At 37.7% G+C, this 22,482-nt stretch overlaps 2 protein-coding genes across 2 annotated transcripts; one reads left to right on the forward strand and one right to left on the reverse strand.

The window, feature by feature from the left end:
* Positions 1 to 1,915: 1,915 nt before the first annotated feature.
* On the reverse strand, positions 1,916 to 8,421 carry LOC148307275 (U3 small nucleolar ribonucleoprotein IMP3). Its single transcript, XM_088263636.1, has 4 exons — positions 8,154 to 8,421; positions 6,578 to 6,789; positions 3,902 to 4,077; positions 1,916 to 2,012 (listed from the first exon to the last, which is right to left on the reverse strand). Exons 1-4 carry the CDS (start codon positions 8,288 to 8,290, stop codon positions 1,989 to 1,991), a joined length of 549 nt encoding a protein of 182 aa, XP_088119762.1. The 5' UTR covers positions 8,291 to 8,421; the 3' UTR covers positions 1,916 to 1,988.
* Positions 8,422 to 9,611: 1,190 nt separating this feature from the next.
* On the forward strand, positions 9,612 to 21,859 carry LOC148307276 (protein arginine N-methyltransferase 5-like). The gene is made up of 7 exons (XM_088263631.1): positions 9,612 to 10,192; positions 15,376 to 15,642; positions 16,260 to 16,442; positions 17,442 to 17,940; positions 18,509 to 18,659; positions 20,767 to 21,221; positions 21,493 to 21,859. The coding sequence occupies exons 1-7, from the start codon at positions 9,792 to 9,794 to the stop codon at positions 21,643 to 21,645; spliced, it is 2,109 nt and encodes a 702-aa protein (XP_088119757.1). The 5' UTR covers positions 9,612 to 9,791; the 3' UTR covers positions 21,646 to 21,859.
* Positions 21,860 to 22,482: the final 623 nt, after the last annotated feature.

A 22,482-nucleotide genomic window follows, 5' to 3' on the forward strand; every position in this document is an offset into this window, starting at 1 on the left:
ACGTTGATAATTGTCCACCAAATATATGATAATTATATTTATGTACTACTTATCTTAACTATGTATAAAATTAGCCTATTTTTATATTATGTAATAAATGTTTCTATTTTTTAAACGTTTATTGTTTTATTCAACTGACAATCCTGTACCTATTAGAGATGCATGCCAACTGTCACGCAAAGTAATTTTTTTTTTAAATTAAAACCCTTATCCGCACCCCAATGGTGCTAGGGCACTGTGTCATATAAACGCAGTGTTATCTTGATCGTTTACACATGAAGGAAAGGTGATCAGCCCTCCGCTTCAGGTACCAGTCCATGGTAATATTGAATAAATATTACAGTGAAAAAATCACTTATATTTATTTTACCCCCCTTGGATATCGAACCCGGGACCTCCAGAACGGTAGCCGAGCGTGCTGAAATAAAAATTTTAAAGTAAAAATTTAAAAGTAAAAATAAAAAAAATAATAATAATTCAAAGTAAAAATTTTAAATCTTAAAAGTTTCAAATCACGCAAAGTAATGTAAACTAATTTTTAGAGTCTACTTAATTGTATTTTATTATTAAAAACACATTAAAATAATAAAATACTTAGTAATTCTAATTAGTGTTTGATTTTAACCTGTCCGGGAGTATGGCCGTACATGTACGGCCATACCAAACTTTTCTCAAAGGAGTTTGGACGTACATGTACGGCCGATACAAAATATGATTTATGACACGATTTATATCAAAACATGTTAAAAACATGATTTATCGATATTTCGATAATTTTGATATAAATCATGTTTACTGGGGTAAATATCTTTGTTTATTCAAGAAAACATGTTGCTTATAGCATCGACTATAACATAAAAATTTAAAAGTAAAAAAAAAAACAAAAACAAATTCACTCCTCAGATACAGTTTTGTCCGGAGAAACTCACACCCAGACAGGTTAATATATAAATTAAAATAAAGTTCTACAAATTAAACGCTGCATGAATAATGTGGAAACTATACGTGTATTTTGAATAAAAAGTAACATCAAAGTGTTCATTCACATTCTCAATAGATGTCTCTATAACTAACTAATTAACTATTGCACCATTTACGACAGAGGTAGGCGGAGAGAATAGAATGCCACACCACTCTTGTTTTTGTAAACATTCATTGCTTCTACCAGATGCATGCAACGCCTCCTTTAAAATTTTGGCACAACGTTGCATTCGAAAAGACATGTCGCTCACTCCTTTCAACAACATCATATATCAAAAATCGTCAAGTTTCAGTTGCGCATGTTTTGGGATCCCCAGAAAATGTACTATATCCCAGCCAAAGCGGCATATTTTTAACTTAATATTTACCCGCTACAGGGCAGAAAGTGTTGTTTTTGCATTTTGAAGAAAAGGTATTGTTTAATTATTTTTTTAAATATGTATGTCAAATATTTTTCAAATGGAGAAAAAACATTCAGGTTTTATCTAAAAAGATCCGTTGCACAGTAGAAAGTTCAATAAGTGGCTTGATATTTATTTTTAATACATTTCATTATATTTTAAGACTTTAAAAACGATCTCCTGAAAAATCAAGTTTTTTGACATATGACGTTGTTGAAAGGAGTGAGCGATGTGTTTTTATATACAGATATAAATATATTTAACATATTTTATATCGCAATGGCAGTGACATCTGTTAAGATTAACAGCGATGCAAGCAATTCACAACATTGTGACGGATAGGGTACCTTTTGACAGTGCTGTCACTTCCGTTGCGTTGTTTCAGATATTTGATATTTTAATTAGTTAACAAGCATTGTGAAATTATATAAGAAATGTGTGTTTTTTTTATTATTCCTTTTCCATTTAACCAGACTGAGCCACAGCAATGCGTGGCCGAAAACAGCGAATAATTAAAAAATAAAACAAAATAATTTGTAAGGAATATATTTATTTTTAAAGGAAGAGTAATTTGTATTTCTGTTTCACGATCCAGTTTGTACATTCTCACATCATGTCAAAGTCATCTCTCTGTAAAAAAAAAAGAAAGAAAAAAACATGTGAAAAAGAAAAAGAAAAAAAATGAGTTATGAAAAAAAATTCAAATCATTATTTTGGCGTATAATTAAGAGCACAAAAATAAATAAACCGTTTGCACTAAAAAAAACTTTGAACCATTCTTTTTTATATTGATATCTTGACATGGATGAAGAAGAATATGGAAGTCTGGGTATTTACAGGGCTTACGAACTGTCATAAGCAGTTGAAGGATAAATACAACTTAAGAAATTTGAGTAGTGTGGTTTTCAATTATGGTAAGAATGGTGAATGCTACGGGAATTTGACAGGTTTAAGCCCTGTAAATAGACCCCATAGACTTCCATATTCTTCTTCATCTACGTTGAGATAAAAATAAAAATATATTATTCTCAATATTATTAATATTTAAAGCATTTACTTTGTGGCTATGCACTAATGCATGTTTTACCTCGGCTCGTAACGCATGTCTGTGCTGAAACCTTTAGTGCATGTTGGTCTTCGGGTCGACCAAAAATCGCATGTGTTAGACATATTGTGTAGTTTTGAGTGTGTAAATGGTGCTATGGTGGTGAAGGGTAGTATTGTTTGCATGCTGTGGTAGTGATTGTCCTGACAAAGAGACGGGTATGTCTCGAAACCGGTAGACATAAAAATCTCGGTGAGTGGTTATATACTAACATTATTAACATTTTTATAAAAAAAAATATATACATATATTTTTTCAACTCCTAAGTGGAGAAACCCAGATTTGTGAACAAGGATTTGGACACACTCAAAATTATGTGAATGCAATTAATACTTTTTCTGTTCGTTTAAGTTTTGAAGATATGGGCAGAAAAAGCTTGAAAAAAAAACTATACCATGACGTCTGCCCTTGTGACATTTAAAACATCCTCATTTTTATGGTATTTTCTCCGCGTTAAATTCGTTAACAAAATAAGCAAGTAACCACCCCAAGAAAACAGCTATTAAAATAGCAACCTTAGTAAGATTGTGATATGTGGAGGTCCTCACCATAACATTATGGTAGGGACTGACCGGAGCGATTTCGTCGTAACGTAACACGTTACGATGCGAGCATTCAGGCAGTCAGTACAGTGAGCCGAGCGCTCCATCCATAGTTTCAGATGCTCGCTGATGCTCGCCGCGAGCGATGTTACGACGTTATGTTACGGCGAAATGCTCCGGTCAGTCCCTACCTTTACATTTCCAATATTGCACAAGAAAATCCTTTAAATGCAAATTTGTTCTGTTTACTGTATTCTATAGAAATTGTAATTAACGTGACCAATCTTGTGCTAAACCAACATGAAATCATATTATTTTTTGACATCTCATCAAAGACAAAGAAGAATATGGAAGTCTGGGCATTTACAGGGCTGACGACCGTCATAGTGATTACTTTACACATGTGTAACATTCACCAATTCTACCCATTATTGACAACCACACTACTCAAATTCATGGAAGTTCTAATTATATGAACCAATTTTTAAACATTGTTCTTGAATCACTAGAACTTTACTAGAGACATCTATTGGCGAGATGAAAATAAGCTTTTTATTGAGCAGAAACTCTTTTATTAGTATGTGAGACCCGAATCCTGGATTATAATCACACACATGAGAAACGCCAACACAACACATGAGAAAACAAAACACACTTGAAAAAATGGAAATAATTCCTGTAATTGGAGATAATCCAGATTTTGTGAACAAGTATTTGGACACACTCAAAATGTTGTCAATATGAAATCATTAAATCGCACCAAAACGTTAAAATTTTACAAGCTAGAATTTCCGATTACTTAAAATCATCTATAATGGAAATGTAACGTTTTGGTGAGGACCTTCACATATATATTGTGGGCTTAAACTCACCGCATCATTGTATTCCATGATATGTCTCTTGACGGCGGAATTGTCCACCCAGGTGACGAAGTCTTCCAGTGACCGAGTGACGAGGAAAGCTGGATCCTTGACCAGCTCTGGTCCGACGCGAACATGTCCCTGTTGTATTAGTTTAGTAGCACTCTTCACCGACTCCGACATTTTATCTGAAAGGAAAGAATATAATTACCATAAGTTTAGATTATTTTTGACTGCTTGTATCACAAAATTGCGGCAGCACATTTCTTACTTATTTTTTTAATATTTTTTTATTTATTTATTTCAAAACATATTACATAATAATAATAAAACCCTTATCCGCACCACAATGGTGCATAGGGCACTGCTTCATATAAACGCAGTGTTATCTTGATCGTTTACACATGAAGGAAAGGTGATCAGCCCTCCGCTTCAGGTACCAGTCCAGGGTAATATGGAATAAATAATAGAGTGAAAAATCACTTATATTTAATTGACCCCCCTGGGAATCGAACCCGGGACCTCCAGAACGGTAGTCGAGCGTGCTGACCATTACACTACGGAGGCGGACAAAATATTACATACATTAGTCATATATACATGTAATATTCCCGATGAGTAATTTCTATTTCTCATTTTGGGACATGGAATTAAAGTTAACAAGACTGGAACACAAAAAATGAAGTTACAAAAAAGATTTTACAAAACTAATACATGGCAAAATATAAAAACAATAAACAGGTATATTAAGAGGGACAAGAAGCATACTCAAAAGAAATAAATGAGAAAAACATAAGGTAAGAAGCATATTTAAAATAAACAAAAGAGAAAATATAAAAAATGAGAAAATATAACACATGAGAAAAAACTTCAAAAACGGTTGTACGAGACGTCTTCGTCCACACAACTGTTTAAAGCTGCACAGATCACAAATCCAGATTTGTGAACTGTACTTGGACACACTCACAATGTTGTAACGATTTATATAATTGTTTATGCCTGATGTCGCAAAAATGGCAGTAAGTAGAATCAAAATTTTATAATAAAATTTTCTTGCAAAAGGCGTATAAAATATCATCTAACTAATCATTTTGGATTTTCTTAAAAATCCCATCGAAAACTGTTGCCTTTAAGATGTTCCTTCATACACTAATTAACTTCAGCAACAACATATCGCTCACTCCTTTCAAGAACGTCATAAATAAAAATACTTGATTTTTCAGGAGAACGTTTTTAAAGTTTAAGAATATAATACAATGTATTAAAAATAAGTATTAAGCCACTTATTGAACTTTTTACTGCGCAGCAGATCTTTTTAGGTAAAACCTGAAGGTTTTTTCTCCATTTGAAAAATATTTAGTATATTTAAAAAAATAATTAAACAATACCTTTTCTTCAAAATGCAAAAACAACATTTTCTGCCCTGTAGCGGGTAAATATTAAGTTTAAAATATGCCACTTTTGCTGGTATAAAGTACATTTTCTGGGCATTCCGAAAACATGCACAACTCAAAATTCACGATTTTTGATTTATGACGTTCTTGAAAGGAGTGAGCGATATATCAAGCCAAAAAACCCTTAATCTTTTGTTTCATTATATCTTCGTAAAGGTGGAGACTGACCGGAGAATTTCGTATGTCGTAACATCGCTCGCGGCGAGCATCCGTAACTATGGATGGAGCGCTCGGCTCGGTGTACTGACTGCCTGAATGCTCGCGTCGTAACGTGTTACGTTACGACGAAATGCTCCGGTCAGTCTCCACCTTAAGGTTAAATCAATATTTAGACATAAAAATCTCGGTGAGTAGCTATGAATTAATATTACTAACGTTTTTGTATAAAAATATAAAAGTAAAAATGACTACCCACAAAGTAACCTTGAGTTCCTTCAGGACATTCGCTTGGAGGGTTTGTCCTTCCCGCTGAATGTCCAGCACCTCTTATCGATGAACTCTCATAAAGTCAATAGTGCGTTCATAAAGCATTTTAAAAAGTATGGCAAAAACGTTTAAGTAACTTCAAGTAAAATCATTTAAAAAAATGTTTAACCTTTTAACCGCGTCAACTTTGTACCTGAGAGACGCCCGTACGCGGCGGTATTTCACCGTTTTTAAAATGATTATTTTCATCATGTATTTAGTTAAGAAACTATTTATTTTCCTAAACAAAAACGTTCAATGGGATTCATTGTGCCTTTTGGTACTCTATAATACACTTGTGTCACATTATTCTTGAAATATATCGTAATATAAACAAATAAGATCGTAACATAAATAAATCAAAGCAGCATCGTGTGTCACTCTTACCCACTGGCGATGCGTAGCGTCGAGAGTGAGACAGATATAGGGCACGATAATGGTGCGGACTAATTACCGACCGCAAGAAAAATGACGGATCTGTTCTTTTATTTATCCTTGTGATGTTACAAATTTTTAGTCAGATATTTCAACAGATGTCATAAGGCCAAGGATTGACGTATTATTTTATCCAAAGTTCCACACCATGAAAAAATCCCTCCAAGTTGAACTGAGGTTCGAAACTTGGAGTAAAGTAAAAACACAAATGGTTATGTCAGCCGCGTACAGGGAATGTTTTGTGAAAACACATACGGTTATGCGAGCCGCGTGGATCCGTTTAAATATTAATAATATTGAGAATATATAAATAAAATATTCTAGTTGGCATTACTTTTGTACATTATAATGGGGAGTCTTCTTCTGCAGAATGACGTGGCGGTCACTCCGTCGGCGAGACTCAGGTCCCATCTCGTGGCTATCAAGCCCATGGTGTATAATTTCTCCAGCAACTGTGCGCTGCACTGTGTCCGGAAGGGGTGCTTTGCGTCGATATCCTTAATTTTCCTCGCTAACTCTCGAATCTCTCTGGACATTTTATTATATCTAGAAATATGCGGAGAATAAATAAAAGCTGTTAAAAGAATAGACATTTTATCAAATGTAGAAATAAAGAGAGAATAAATAAAAGCTATAAAATGAAAAAAATATATGAAAATAGTAATCAAGAAAAATAAATATAATAATGTAGAAAAAATGAGAGAAGAACTCGACTGGTTATCTATCTATAAAAAAGAGACTAAAATTAAATTTGCTAATCTTTATTTTTAAATTTTTAACCTCTAAGCTGCTCGATTTCCAGTGTCAAACATTCCGTCCCGTGCTGGATTTTTTACATTACAATATTTTTGACAAAAAAAAGGATATTTTTGCCTATTTTTTGTAGTGAAACTTTCGGATATCCATCATAGATGTTTACAGTACACAATGCACTTTACTTATTATGTTTTTATGGTGTATTTACACAAAAATATTAACTTTTATGGACTCGCGGCCCAAAGTATGGCGGCTGTATAGAAAACGCGGCTGTCGTATCTGCGGAGCACGAGCCGACCAGAAGTATTCACGATAAAGTTGACACTAAATTTAAATAATTTTGATATTTTATGACAATAAATCAAAGAGAACTGATTCATCCATGCCTCGAACCAAATTTAAGTGCAAAAAATTATCCATAGGTGTTGATATAAGTACGTAAAGTTGAAAAACGACTATGCATGCGATCCGCAGTAAACGGTACTTCTATAAAAAACGACAATAGATGCGATCCGCAGCTTACGGGTTAAACAATAAATTACCCAAATATTTTAAGGATAAAATAGTGTTAAACAAAATTTTTCATGAACATATTACTAGAAATAAGGATAAAATAAGACTGCCATTGTTGAAAAAAAACCGAGTCACAAAATTATTTAATTAATTGGATTTGAAAATGTATGATGAGATGCCTGAATGTATGAAGAATTGAAAGAGTCTGATGTATGGATGTGAAGGAGGCGAGGAGTGTATGTCAGGACAGAAGAGTGTAGCATTCCATCCTCTCTGCCTACCCTTGCGGAGAAACGGCGTGATGATAGTAAGTAGTATTAAATAAATATAAACCTAATAGCACGTATTGTATGGAAGTTGAAGGAGCTATGAGTGGGTCATGACAAATAAGGTAATTATTTATTTATTTATTTAAACTTCATGTACAGAAAATAAATAAGTACATTGGCGGGCTTATTGCTAAAAAGCAATATCTTCCAACCAACCAAAAACAGACTAGTGATATTGATCAAAACGTTTGATACCATATATAGCTGTTTGCAATCAGGTGGTAGATAGAACTTGAACATTTAAAAAAAATTGATGATATTAATGAAGGTTAAGGAAAAAGGTAGTTTAGGGCAGGTATAATTTCAACTTACTTCGTGTAATCCTCGCGTTTCTGTATGCAGAATTTTCTCATAACCTGTACTTCATGCAAATTATTATCCACCTTCCATGATATAAAGTCAACTTTCTTCAAAAGCTTTTGTTCGTGAAACTTTAATTTTCTAACCATTTTATTTAATTGTAGCTCACAGATTTAAATCGTAATATGTTAATTTTTATAAAAGCAATCAAAACAGCAAAACACGAGCACTTTTGACATAACACAATTTGACACTTCGAACTACCATAGAAACGTAATAGACAGAATATTAATTCACACAACACGTGTTTTACTTTAGTTCGTACCATAAACAAATGTTCTTACTGATGGCGAAACTTACGAGACTGGTAGGTACCTAGTTTTGTTTTCAACATAAATACTCCTCTTTTTATTTCCTTCTGAAGGTCGATAATTTATTCATAGGTAAAAAGATTGAATTTCTAAAATGAAAACAAAATCAATTTTCATCTTTCTAGGCCTGAAAAACCGATAAACAAGAATAAAGATCCGTTTTCCCTTGACACGATAAGGTATGCCAAATACTTGAAAGCGGTCAAGTAAGGAGTCAAAATAATCAATGGGTATGTATGAGGAGATGCATGAACGTGGAAGAGGCAAAGAATGTTTGGAAAGACAAAGGGTGTGGCATTCTATTATCTCTGCCTACCCCTGCGGAAAAGCAGCGTGATGGTTAGTTAGTTAGTTAAGATCCGTTTTATCAATTTTATATGTTTGCAATAGTCATGAGCTGTTTTCTTTTTGGACAAAAAATTATTTGTTGTTCAGTGAAAAATTCGAAGGACTAACAGACGATTTCTTATAATAAAACCTTTATTTTTGTTAGATTTAAGCAATGAAAACATTGTATACCGCCATCTGTGGGCGTCGGATGTAAGCAAGCAGAGGTGCGCAAGAGAGCGGCGCAGAGCGAATAAGAGGATCTACGACAGTGGTCGGTCGATTAGAAAAACACGTATATTGTTATTAAATAAACTCAATTAAAAGTTAATCTTTGTTCTCTTTGCATCCTTCCCTATTCCCGTCAACAATTTTCAATTATGCATTTTGAAAGAAAAATATAAATGAGATGTAGTACACTTCGTATTTCCAATAAAATAATGTTTCAAATAATAAAGCATTCGAATTAAAAACTAAGATATAAAAAAGGAATGTAAGGATGAACTAGGAATAATTGAAAGGATTAGGAGTTCTCTAAGGTGGTATGGACATGTGGAGCGAATGGATAACGAGAGAATGACTAAGAAAATATACTCTCTGACTGCTCCTGCGGAAAAATAGCGTGATGGTAGTAGTAGTACGTGTTTCAATAGATAAGTACGTTTGTGAACGACATAGGAAAATTATTGAAAGCAATATTGAGATTTTTAAACTTCCATAGATTTATAAAAATAAATCTTTTGTAAAAACATTTGTGTTTGTGGTCAAAAGCAAAGCAAAAATTTGCAAATACCGTCTTGTCTTGTGTTGCCGGCGTTGCCGCGTTTTCTCCTTTTCCGCTCTGCCATGCGGCTCGTGCAATTTTGTTTTATTAATCTTTTTCTCATCACAAGTGGAATTCTAAACTAAGACCCCTTTATTCTTTTCCGCGATTCTTTTATAACGATACAAGATGCCGTCACACTTTTCTTGCGGCGTAGATTACAGCCATGTTCGCGATTTACAAGAGTCCCTCGACACCGCCGCGAATTGGAAGTACCATTTTGCATGCATGCCGATCGTCCATCCCCGGCTTCGGCGTGAATTTAAAGCCGGGAAAGCGATGCAGACGATGTTTTCTCGGACTGACATGCTTCTCGGCCCTATGGACTGGAACGTGAAGATAGTGGGGAAGGTTTCACCTTACCTGGATGTGGACTGCATGATTCCTAGTATCAGGCAACAACACGAGGACTGCCTGGTGGAAGAACTGAATCACACCAGATGCCTGGGACTCTCCGCAGTCATGGTGACTTTGAAAGGACCCAACAACAACAACCTCGCTAGGATCATTCATAATTTGTACACTGCAAAGTGAGTTCCTCCGTTCCTTACATATTTTATTTTTATTTATTTATTTAATATAGTTACATTTTCAAGTACAACATAATACAATTTCTAAACGTTTATACATACGGACAACTTATAGTTTTAGATCCGCTGTGCCTCTCCAAAAAAGAGACTTAGTTCTTGTGCTTGGAGAGGGACTTAGACTCATGGTTTAATGTTTTATATAATTAATAGTATAATAGTTTTTTTTTCAAGATTTATATTTAATGGGCATTAATTTTTTCTCAAGATATTTTATATCTTCTATTTTTTAAATTTCTTTAGGGAGTTTATTGAAATATTTAATTCCCAAATATTTGAAGTTTTGTTGAAATTCTTTTGTATTACATTTTGGAGTTGAAAAATCATTGAAAAAGAATCTCGAAGATAATTTTTTTTTAATTCAAATATTTGTCACCCTTTAGTAATTGAAAAATTGCGGTTTTTTTAAAAATGGTTTCTATGTTTGGGACTTGAAATTTTGTAAATTCGCATATTCGAATAAAATTTGAAACATTTCAAATATAAAATTTTCTTAGTCAGAGGAAAAATCTTGTGTGTTTTTAACATAGAAATTTTTTTCTTTGTGTTTGTCAGGAAAATTTAACTGAGAAATGAGAAATTTAGTTTTGTCCATAAGGGTGAAGACTGACCGGAGCATTTCGTCGTAACGTAACATGTTACGATACGAGCATTCAGGCAGTCAGTACAGAGAGCTGAGCTGCTTGCCGCTCATCCCGAATGCTCCATCCGAAGTCGGATGATATTTTAGGTCAGTACCAGGGTTGCCAATCTGTGAGAAATCTTTTTTTTCTTCGTCTGGAGTAAGCTGTAATTTATTAAAATCACAGAACCAAGAATCATGTCTTCGTCTTCCGACATTTTAACTACGAATGCAATGTTGCAAAGATTCATACAGATTTTGGGTTATTTATTTATTTATTTGTTGGAAATCAACAGCCATTAACAAAAATAATATAAATATACAATATAAGGAGCCGATAATGAGACCAATTACTGATTTCGCATTTTATACAAAACTAACTAACTAACTAACCATCACGCCGCTTCTCCGCAGGGGTAGGCAGAGAGAATCGAACGCCACACCACTCTGTCTTTGCAAACATTCTTTGCCTCTTCTACATTCATGCATCTCCTCATACATACCCGACGATTATTACGACTCCTGACCCGGCCGCTTTCAAGTATTTGACATACCTGATTGTGCCAAGTTTTCCTCGGTCGTCCTCTGCTTCTTTTTCCAACTACATTCGCCCCATAAATTTGTTTAACCGTTCTTTCTTCACTCATACGCTCCACATGTCCAAACCATCTCAACACACCTTTCTTAATTTTATCGATAATGCTTATCTCAGCCTTACATTCTTTCCTTATTTCATCATTCGAACATCTATCAAACATCGTTTTGCCACACATTCGTCTGAGGGATCGCATTTCGACTGCATTCAGTCTGCTTTCATCCTTCTTTTGCCAACTCCATGATTCACTTCCATACATAAGGGTTGGAACCAGAACTCCATTGTGTACTGCCAATAAGGGTTGGAACCAGAACTCCATTTTATACAACAATATATAATATATATCGCTCACTTTTCCAAGAACGTCATAAATCAATAAACTTGATTTTTCAGGAGAACGTTTTCAAAATTTAAAAATATAACACAATGTATTAAAAATAAATATCAAGACACTTATTGAACTTTTTACACTGCAACAGATCTTTTTAGGTAAAACCTGAAGGTTTTGTCTCCATTTGAAAAATATTTAGTATATTAAAAAAAAAAATTAAACAATACCTTTTCTTCAAAATGCAAAAACAACATTTTCTGCCCTGTAGCGGGTAAATATTAAGTTAAAAATATGCCTCTTTTGCTGGGATATAGTACATTTTCTAGGCATTCTGAAAACATGGATAACTGAAAATTGACGATTTTTGATTTATGACGTTCTTGAAAGGAGTGAGCGATATAACAACAAGAAAGAGTGAAAATACTATTAAGCTCAAAATAAAATGTGTTTGCCTGATGTGGCGTGTGGTGTGTTGTATTAGTGTAATAATAAATAATAAAATTGGATAACTTATATAGCGCCATTTTCGTAAAAAAAATACCTCAAGGGCGCTTCACTGTGAATGAATTGGGGAAAATATTATGGTGGAAATGATTTAGCAAACAAATGTGTTTTTAGTCTTTTTCTAAAGATCATCTCACTCTCACTATTTCTAACCATTGGTGGAAGAGCATTCCACGCCGTCGGTCCCGCAACAGCAAAGGCACGCTCGCCAAATTTAGTGCGTTGGTTGCGAGCTGGTAAGATCACTTTGCCCATTGCAGATGTTGTAGCCGATGGAAGCGTGAGACGTCTATCAACCAATTCATCTGGAATACACAGCTCCTTAAGATACTCTGGAGCCATATTGTGTATCGATTTATACATGAGTAGGCAGAGTTTATACTCGACCCTTTCGGGAAAGCGTAACCAGTGGAGTTTGTGAAGTAGTGGGGTGATGTGACTGAATTTAGAAATTCCAAAAATTAGTCCCGCTGCTGCGTTTAACACTGATTGCAGTCGAGTCATTTTATTGTTTGGTAGACCCGTGTATATACCCTTACAATAATCTACTCTCGATATTACAAACGCATTTATTAATTGACGGGCAGCATCAACTGGCAGATTCTTGCGAATGCTTTTAATTTGCCTTAGCTGATAAAAACATGTACTTGTTGTTTTGCTAATTTGAGTCTCAAGGGAGAGATCAGAATCTAAGAACACGCCGAGCAGTTTGACGGCCGGTGTAGTTACTATTAAGCTCAAAATAAAATGTGTTTGCCTGAAGTGGCGTGTGGCGTGGTGTGTTGTATTAGTGTATTTTGTGTTACGAGTATAGAGTGTGCAAGGCCTAGAGTTATAGTCGTGAAATATCCCTAAGCAGAGTTCCGAACATGCTTCGCACATTGAACCCTATACTGAATCCAATGCTCAAAACGTAACCAAGAACTCAGCCCAGATCCTCTCCACGACCGCAACCCGCAGCCTAAGTGTGTAAAGATGCATCTTGCTCAGTTAGCACTCTTATAATATTTTGATTGAATTTATTTTTTGTGGTAGTAAAAAAAAATTTTGATTGAACCTGTGGTTATAAGAGTGGTTATTGATTCTATACAAATTATATTCTATATAACTATTCTATATAAATCTATGTCCGCCTCCGTAGTGTAATGGTCAGCACGCTCGGCTACCGTTCTGGAGGTCCCGGGTTCGATTCCCAGGGGGGGTAAGAATAAATATGAGTGATTTTTTCACTGTAATATTTATTCAATATTACCATGGACTGGTACCTGAAGCGGAGGGCTGATCACCTTTCCTTCATGTGTAAACGATCAAGATAACACTGCGTTTATATGACGCAGTGCCCTATGCACCATTGGGGTGCGGATAAGGGTTTTATTATTATTTTATTATATAAATCTATACAAATTATATTCTATATAAATCAGACTCGACTGCAATCAGTGTTAAACGCAGCAGCGAGACTAATTTTTGGAATTTCTAAATTCAGTCACATCACCCCACTACTTCACAAACTCCACTGGTTACGCTTTCCCGAAAGGGTTGAGTATAAACTCTGCCTACTCATGTATAAATCAATACACAATATGGCTCCAGAGTATCTTAAGGAGCTGTGTATTCCAGATGAATTGGTTGATAGACGTCTCACGCTTCGATCGGCCACAACATCTGCAATGGGCAAAGTGATCTTACCAGCTCGCAACCAACGCACTAAATTTGGCGAGCGTGCCTTTGCTGTTGCAGGACCGACGGCGTGGAATGCTCTTCCACCAATGGTTAGAAATAGTGAGAGTGAGATGATCTTTAGAAAAAGACTAAAAACACATTTGTTTGCTAAATCATTTCCACCCTAATATTTTCCCCAATTTATTCATAGTGAAGCGCCCTTGAGGTATTTTTTTACGAAAATGGCGCTATATAAGTTATCCAAATTTATTATTATTATTATTAAATTAAATGCAGATTTCTAGACTGTAATTCAGATTTTTTGATGTCGCTATGGCAACACTGAGCACAAGGCCACAAACGAGCACTAATAGCGGTCAGTCAGCAATGCCACAACGTCATAATGTAACATGCTCGCCGCGAGTGATGTTACGACGAAAAGCTCTGGTCAGTTGCCACCCGAATTTTAACCTGCCTAGTGGGGTTATCAATTTTCTTATCTTTTTCTGTTATAGTGAAGCTGGTAACGTTAAAGAAAGTGTATTTGGCACTCTTCCAATTTAATTTATCGTCCATTTTAGTTTAAAGATGCCTGTAAACGGATGTTAATAAAAGTGACAAACAGTTTAACTTTATTTTTAGAGATATATCAACAGAAGAGAATGTAAAATTTCATCAATTGATTCGGCAGTCGCTCTGTGGTAAAACCTATCCATTTTTAATTAAAAAATTTACTTATTAAATACCACTATTTCTTAAAATCTACTGTGACACGTGTTTCGATGCATTCCGCATCATTTTCAAACACCGTACGGTGTTTGAAAAAAATGCGGAATCCGTCGTAGATTTTAAGAAATAGTGGTATTTAGGTACTAAGTCTATTATTGTCACCTATTTTAGTTAGTTTAGTATACAAACCACATTATAGTAATAATCAATTTGGATAATTTATATACCGCCATTTTTGTAAAATATTACCCCAAGGCCGCTTTCTAGTTCTTCATCCCATCTATTGAAATATTTATCAAGCAATAGCACCAGAACCTTTATTATATAGGTGAGATATATCGCTCACTCCTTTCAAGTACGTCATAAATTAAAAAACTTGATTTTTCAGGAGAACGCTTTTAAAGTTTTAAAATATAATACAATGTATTATATTTTAAAACTTATGTATAAATATCAAGCCACTTATTGAACTTTTTACTGTGCAACAGATCTTTTTAGGTAAAACCTGTAGGTTTTTTCTCCATTTGAAAAATATTAAGTATTTAAAAAAAAATAATTAAGCAATACCTTTTTGTCTAAATAAATAAAACAAAAATAGAATCTTTTAGGAAATGCCTGAATTATTTGTTTTTGAGTATGACACTATTTCCTTAATCAGTATTTTTCATTGTACATTGTTCCAGTCCGTCCAATTCTCTGATGTGGGTACAGCTGCCGATGACAGATCCGGCGGAGTCAGCCTTCAACCGTAGCGGGGTCGTCCCTTCCGAGGAGGGGTCCTGGGGCTGGTGGCGCGACCTGCACCGCCTGCTGAGCTGGGACCGGCGCGTGGGCGTGGCGCTGCGCCTGCCCGCCGACCTGCCCGCCGACGAGGACCTGGAGCGCTGGCTCGGCGAGCCCGTCAAGTGCCTGGTGCTGCCCACCAGCGTCTTCATCACCAACAAGAAGGGGTAGGTGTTCAGCATGGTTTGTGGTAGCTGCAGAGCCACCATTTGCTGGCGAGCCACCAATATTGCAGTCCCATCATTAGCTGGAGAGCTTAGGATATTGGAGTGCCATTGTTAGCTGGCGAGCCACCACTTTTGGAGTGCCATCGTTCGCTGGCGAGCCACCACTTTTAGAATCCTATCATTAGCTGGCGAGCCACCAATATTGGAGTGCCATCATTAGCTGGCGAGCCACCACTTTTAGAGTGCAATCAGCTGGCGAGCCACCAATATTAGATTGCCATCGTTCGCTGGCGAGCCACCACTTTTAGAATCCTATCATTAGCTGGCGAGCCACCAATATTGGAGTGCCATCATTAGCTGGCGAGCCACCACTTTTGGAGTGCAATCAGCTGGCGAGCCACCAATATTAGAGTGCCATCGTTAGCTGGCGAGCCACCACTTTTAGAATCCTATCATTAGCTGGCGAGCCACCAGCATTGGAGTGCCATCGTTAGCTGGCGAGGCACCACTTTTGGAGTGCAATCAGCTGGCGAGCTTCCACTACCTTGTACAGCATCTCTACTATAGAAGTTGTAGTAGTTGGCAGTGAAGTATAGCGCGGCTTATCATGTGGGCAGGTTCCCGATCCTGAGCAAGGCGCACCAGCAGTTTGTGCGGAAGCTGATGGAGCGGGACGTGCACCTGGTGGTGACGGGGGCGCTGCGCCACACGGACCACAGCCACTACCTGCAGTACCTGGCGCACTTCTGGAACTGCCGCACGGCCAGCGTGCAGGACGTGCTCACCTGCTTTGCCAAGGGGTAACTACCAACTCGCCATCCCTACATTGTATAATACTTAGGTGTCGTCCTTATACAACACGATCGCCTTCTTGCGAATTTTACTCATATGAATCCACGATTAGACATACAGATCTTGAGAAAGTGTCCTAATTGGTATTTGCGTGATATATCAATTTAGATTAACACATTTTGGACGGGCGTTTTTTTAAGCCAGCGAACTTCTTAGCGATGGGATTTGATAATTGCGTACATGTAGTTTAGACCTTAACGAAGACATTGATTATAAAATTACTATTTATATAATTTTTTATCTAATTCCTTCTTTTCTTTCTGACTTTGAAATGAGGCCGGCGACGAATGTAAAAATACACTTCCCGTCCGTAAGCATCAGTCGACCAAACGGGTAGAAATACCTTTCCCGTCCTAAGAGCGCTTGTGCACGACATTGAATTTTACCGTCCGGCAGTCCAGTTTTTTTGTAAAATAAAAGTGACTACGGCAGTTAAGTGTGATCGAATTTATGCCCACCGTGATCATGCACCGATCCGAAGAAAGACGGCCAAAAGCACAAGCCAATCCAAGCCAATCATCCGTTTTATCATGCTAACCGGACTGCCAGACAGTAAAATTCCGTGTGTTCAAGCGCTCTATGTATATTAACACACTATCTGCGGGAAGGGTATTTTGACCGTTTCACTGGACTGGTGGTGTTGGGCGAGAAGGGTAATTTTACCTTTTCACTCGACTCATCGTAAATTGTGTGTAGATTATTTTTACGCGTGACTTTTGATCTCATATCGATGCATACAGTATGGTTAAATATTATCACTTCTTTTTAGAGATGTTTATCTCTATTATGAACGCGAATCCGCCCGCAGATAGTGTGTCAAGCCAGGAGAATCATCTTCTCGCGCTCCATTTTCCTTGAACAAGTTATGACGAGCGTGTTGCTACACTGCCCCCTTGGCTGTTGCTACACTACCACGAAGGTGACTATCAGGAAATTATTCATTTCAGATGGGAAGACTACCTTCAAACGCCTCTACAGCCACTCTCCGACAACCTGGACTCTCACACGTACAACGTGTTCGAGAAGGACCCCGTCAAATACGACACGTACCAGCGCGCGGTCATCGCGGCTCTAACCGACCGCTACTCCCACCCGCCGACGTGCCGCGCCAAGCCGAGACCGCTCAGGCCGAGAGACAGCGCCAAGGAGGGCTCCGCCGCCAACCTCGCCAGCAGCGGGGTCAGCAGCGTCCAGATCAACCTGGACGGCACCACGGCCTCGCAGCAGAGCGCGCACATGCGCGTGGACATGGTGGCCGCGCGGGGCGAGGCCGGGCTGTGCAACGGGGACGGGGAGGCGAGGGAAGCCGCCGGCTGTCCGGAGCCCGACGGCGACGGGGGCTGCGGCTGCCGGCATCAGGCGGTCGTGATGGTGCTGGGTGCCGGCCGGGGGCCGCTAGTCAGGGCCGTCATCAATGCTAGCATTGTCACCAATGTCGATTTAAAGGTATGTTGTATTTTTATTTGAATTTGATAATTGTGTACATATAGTTTAGACCTTAAAACAAATTTATGAGGCGAATGTGATTGGAAAAAGAAGCGGAGGAAGACCGAGAAAAACTTGGCACGATCAAGTATGCCAAATACTTGAAAGTGGTCAGGTTAGGAGTCTAAACAATCGGCGGGTATGTATGAGGAGATGCATGAACTTGGAAGAGGCGAAGAATGTTTGCAAGGACAGAGTGGTGTGGAGTTCTATTCTCTCTGCCTACCCATGCGGAGAAGCTGCATGATGGTTAGTTAGTTAGTTAGTTTAGACCTTAACAAAGAGATTGGCACATAATATTCATATAAATACATCAAACAATTATTTTTTCTCTGCCTTTGAAATGAGGCCGGCGCAGAAGGCAAAAATACCCTTCCCGTCCTTAAGCATCAATTGACTGAACGGATACAAATTCCTTTCCTGTCTTTATTGTGTTAAAAAAATCTTGATCCATCGTCTCGTTCAGTAAAAAGGGATTTTTTCATTTGTCCGTAATTTCCTTGTAATAATGAGTGTGTGATGCGGGTAGGTGTACGCCGTAGAGAAGAACCCCACGGCCCTGCTGGCGCTGTACGCCCAGCAGAGGGAGGTGTGGGGCCCCAAGGTCACCGTGGTGGCCAGCGACATGAGGGACTTCAAGCCTCCGCAGCTGGCCGACATCATCGTGTCGGAACTACTCGGTGAGTGCGCTTCTTCAGCATATTCCCAATGTGGACACATCTAAAAATTGTACTGTTTACTACATGTTTACAAAGTTGTTTAATTTTACAAAGAAAATTACATTCATTTTAAAAATATATAATAATAATAATACCCTTATCCGCACCCCAATGGTGCATAGGGCACTGTGTCATATAAACGCAGTGTTATCTTGATCATTTACACATGAAGGAAAGGTGATCAGCCCTCCGCTTCAGGTACCAGTCCATGGTAATATTGAATAAATATTACAGTGAAAAAATCACTTATATTTTATTTTACCCCCCTTGGGAATCGAACCCGGGACCTCCAGAACGGTAGCCGAGCGTGCTGACCATTACACTACGGAGGCGGACTTAAAAAAAATATACAAAAACATAAATCCTTCTATGAAAGTTTTTGCGATGAAAATTATTTAACGCCAAATAAAGGCCAAATTATGAATTATCTTGAAAATTTAGAAATAGAAAAAAACCTGAATTCTAATAATAATTTATTAAATAATATATTGTTTCAAAATTCTTCACCATTGCTTTCCATTTTTCCTTTGTTTTCCAACTCCGTTCCTTGACTAACCCCTTCCCGTTACTTTCCCCTCTCCTTATTTATAGAACAATTTTATATTTTATATTTTAGTTATTATACAGACCTGAATGATGGAAGTTTAACTTCTGAAACATGTAGTCTATAATAAAACTCAAGTAGTAAAAAACGAAGTGTTTTCTTTTATTCATTGTAAAATTATTTTATGTGACACCTACAAATTTCAGCGATATTAGGTTTAATATTTGATATGGCTGCTCTCATTTATTCATCCAAATTGCTAAGTCTTTTGCGTTTCTTCGTTTTAATATTGGTTAATGTCGAGAAACCTAGCTAACACAAATACGAGGTTAAAATCTGTAATAAAATTTTAATTGCCCTTGTGGAGAGAGTTGGGTATTAGTCTTGAACAAAAATCCAAAATTCATCCAAAGTTATTTCTGAGAAATTTATTTTAAGAGTACAATGTTGATATAGTAATTAATTAAAACATTTTGAGTGTGTCCAAATACTTGTTCACGAATCAGGATTATCTCCGCTTGGGAGTTATTTTATACATTTTTGACAGGTTTTTTTTGAAGAAAACTTATTAGTGAAAAAATGAAAGGGTAATATTGAATCTATTAAAGAAAAACCTTCCATGATTCACGATTACAATCCATTTATGGGTGTCGTTGATGAATTAAATAAAATGTTTTATGTTTATTTGGATGAACGAAAAACCTTGAAATATTGAAGGTAGTATTCAATATATTTGGAAGAATGGGCATTTACAGGGCTTATGACTGTCAAAGGCTTGGTTAGGCAATCATTTTACACACCTGTAACATTCACCGATCCTACCCATGATTGACAACCGCACTACTCGAATTCACTATCTATGGGAGTCGGACACCGCAATTGATTGTTCTGAACATTTTTAATTTGTTGCCGACGGATGTTAGAGGTCAAAATAAAATATGGAACAAAGGCAAAATAAAGGAATGGGTAAATGATCAAGAGTTAATTTTATGAAAATTGCAAAATATATATATTTTAATTTTTCTCTCTTTTTTGTGCGTATAATTAAGTAAATTGGTTAAAAACAAAAAATGTATTAATAAAGAACTCCACCGACGAGACACACAAGGTGGCTTGGTGGGTTAGAAAAAAAATTGACAACATTTTGAGTGTGTCCAAATACTTGTTCACAAAATCTGGATTATCTCCAATTACAGGAGTAATTTTCATATTATTTTTTGACATCTCATCAAAGATGAAGAAGAATATGGAAGGTTTCTAAATTGGTTCATATATATAGAACATCCAAGAATTTGAGTAGTGTGGTTGTCAATAATGGGTTGAATTGGTGAATGTTAAACGTGTGTAAAGTGATCACTTAAACCAGCCTATGATGGTCGTCAGCCCCGTAAATGCCCAGACTTCCATATTCTTCTTCATCTTTAGTGAGATGTCAAAAAATAATATGAAAAAAAATTGTTATTAAAAAAATGTTGAGATATAAAGAATAATGTAATGAATGAAATGTTGAATTGTAATTGTCAGGTTCGTTTGGCGACAACGAGCTGTCCCCCGAGTGCCTGGACGGGGCGCGGCACCTGCTGCAGCCCGACGGCGTGAGCATCCCGGCCTCGTACACCTCGCACGTGTGCCCTGTGATGTCGGCGCGCCTGTGGGGGCACGTGAAGGAGAGCGAGCGCGACCCGCCGCGCCCCGCGCCTGCGCCCCTCGAAACGCTCTGGGTCGTGTACCTGCAGAACAAGTACGACATCGCACCGCCGCAGCCGCTCTTCACCTTCGAGCACCCGCAGGCGCGGGGAGCGGATGTAGACAGGCGGCGCTGGCGGGAGCTGCGCTGGAGGGCGCGCCGCTCGTGCACCATGCACGGCTTCTGCGGGTACTTCAGCTGCGTGCTGTACGGCGAGCACACGCTCAGCATCGTGCCCGAGACGCACTCGCCCGGCATGATCTCCTGGTTCCCCGTCTTCATACCCATCAAGGTGAGACCCGACATTCTTAACACATTTTTTACGGTGGCGGTTCTTTTACGTTTGCGGGCTGCTGGTGACACTAGAACTTCACTAGAGACATCTATTGTAGTGAGATGTAAAGAAGCTTTTTATTGAGCAGAAACTCTTATATTAGTATATGAGGTCCGAGTTCTGGATTATAATCACACTCATGAGAAACGCCAGAAAATACCATTTTTATTTTTTATTATTTAAGCTTATAATATTTTAATTAATACTTAAATTGCTTTGATTTGCGCAGAGCCCCATCAACATAAAGCCGGGAGACGAGATCGTGGCCAACTTCTGGCGGTGCTGCAGCCCCCGCTCCGTCTGGTACGAGTGGAACGTCACCGCCCCCGAGCTGCAGATGGTGCACAACTCGGCCGGCAAGTCCTCGGAAATGATGCTCTAGTAACCTTCACCCGTGATTCTACAGCAATCTGTATTGATTTATAAAACGTATGTATTGTGGTGATAACGAACACCGACAGGATGCAGAAGATCGCCCACAGTGGCCTTTGTGGGCTTCCATTCTCTTGGCTTATAATATATTGTTATCATATTTTGTATATTAAAAGCATTGTTAACTTTGTGGTATGGTAATATAACACTCTCCTTATCATTCATCGTTCACTTTGTGTAATACTACTTAAAAAAACATTTGTGCCCGACGTTTCTCTTCCTCACTTGTCATGTTTCTTGCCGACTGCAGGTTAAAATCACCCAATATAATGATATTCCTACCTTGATGTAACTCTAAACTTAACTCCGTGTGACAACTCCTGAGTGTCAGGTTTGTGTAGTGAGCGGTGCACCTATCGAGGAATAACAAAATTTTCCGAATCTTTACTCCCATTAAAGCGTCTAATGCAGTAAGCTACTTTTCGAGTAGGGTTGAGGTCATCCGTGCCTTTTTGTTAGCTGCATATTTTGTCAGCTGCAGAAGGTCTTCCGCAGTAGTACACTGAAGAACAGGCCAGTCCCATCGGCATTGAAAATATCTCTGGGAGCATATTCAGCAATTAATGTAGGAATATCTGTCTGCTTCCAATCTTCGGCAATATCTAAATTAATACTTCGTGATTCCCCGCAAACTGATCTGTAGACCGCGTTATGTCGCTTTTTAAATCTATCTATCCATCCATTTGATGCGGTGAACCCTTCGATATTGAGTCGATTTGCGATGCGCAGCGCCTTTTCACGAATGATGGAACCGCTGACGGGAACATTGATGGCCCGCGCACCAACA

This window comes from Brachycentrus maculatus, unplaced genomic scaffold (genome assembly GCF_059751285.1).
Source record: "Brachycentrus maculatus isolate JH-2025_06_01 unplaced genomic scaffold, ASM5975128v1 h1tg000202l, whole genome shotgun sequence".
In the NCBI taxonomy this organism is placed as follows: domain Eukaryota; kingdom Metazoa; phylum Arthropoda; class Insecta; order Trichoptera; family Brachycentridae; genus Brachycentrus; species Brachycentrus maculatus.

Coding starts and splice junctions, on each gene's coding strand:
- LOC148307275 (XM_088263636.1), bottom strand. CDS start 8,290: ATGGTTAGAAAATTAAAGTTTCACGAACAAAAGCTTTTGAAGAAAGTT. Junction 4,078..6,577: donor CCCCATTATAATGTACAAAA/GTAATGCCAACT, acceptor CTTTCCTTTCAG/ATAAAATGTCGGAGTCGGTG. Junction 2,013..3,901: donor TCATGGAATACAATGATGCG/GTGAGTTTAAGC, acceptor TTTTTTTTACAG/AGAGATGACTTTGACATGAT.
- LOC148307276 (XM_088263631.1), top strand. CDS start 9,792: ATGCCGTCACACTTTTCTTGCGGCGTAGATTACAGCCATGTTCGCGAT. Junction 15,643..16,259: donor TTCATCACCAACAAGAAGGG/GTAGGTGTTCAG, acceptor TCATGTGGGCAG/GTTCCCGATCCTGAGCAAGG. Junction 16,443..17,441: donor CTCACCTGCTTTGCCAAGGG/GTAACTACCAAC, acceptor TATTCATTTCAG/ATGGGAAGACTACCTTCAAA.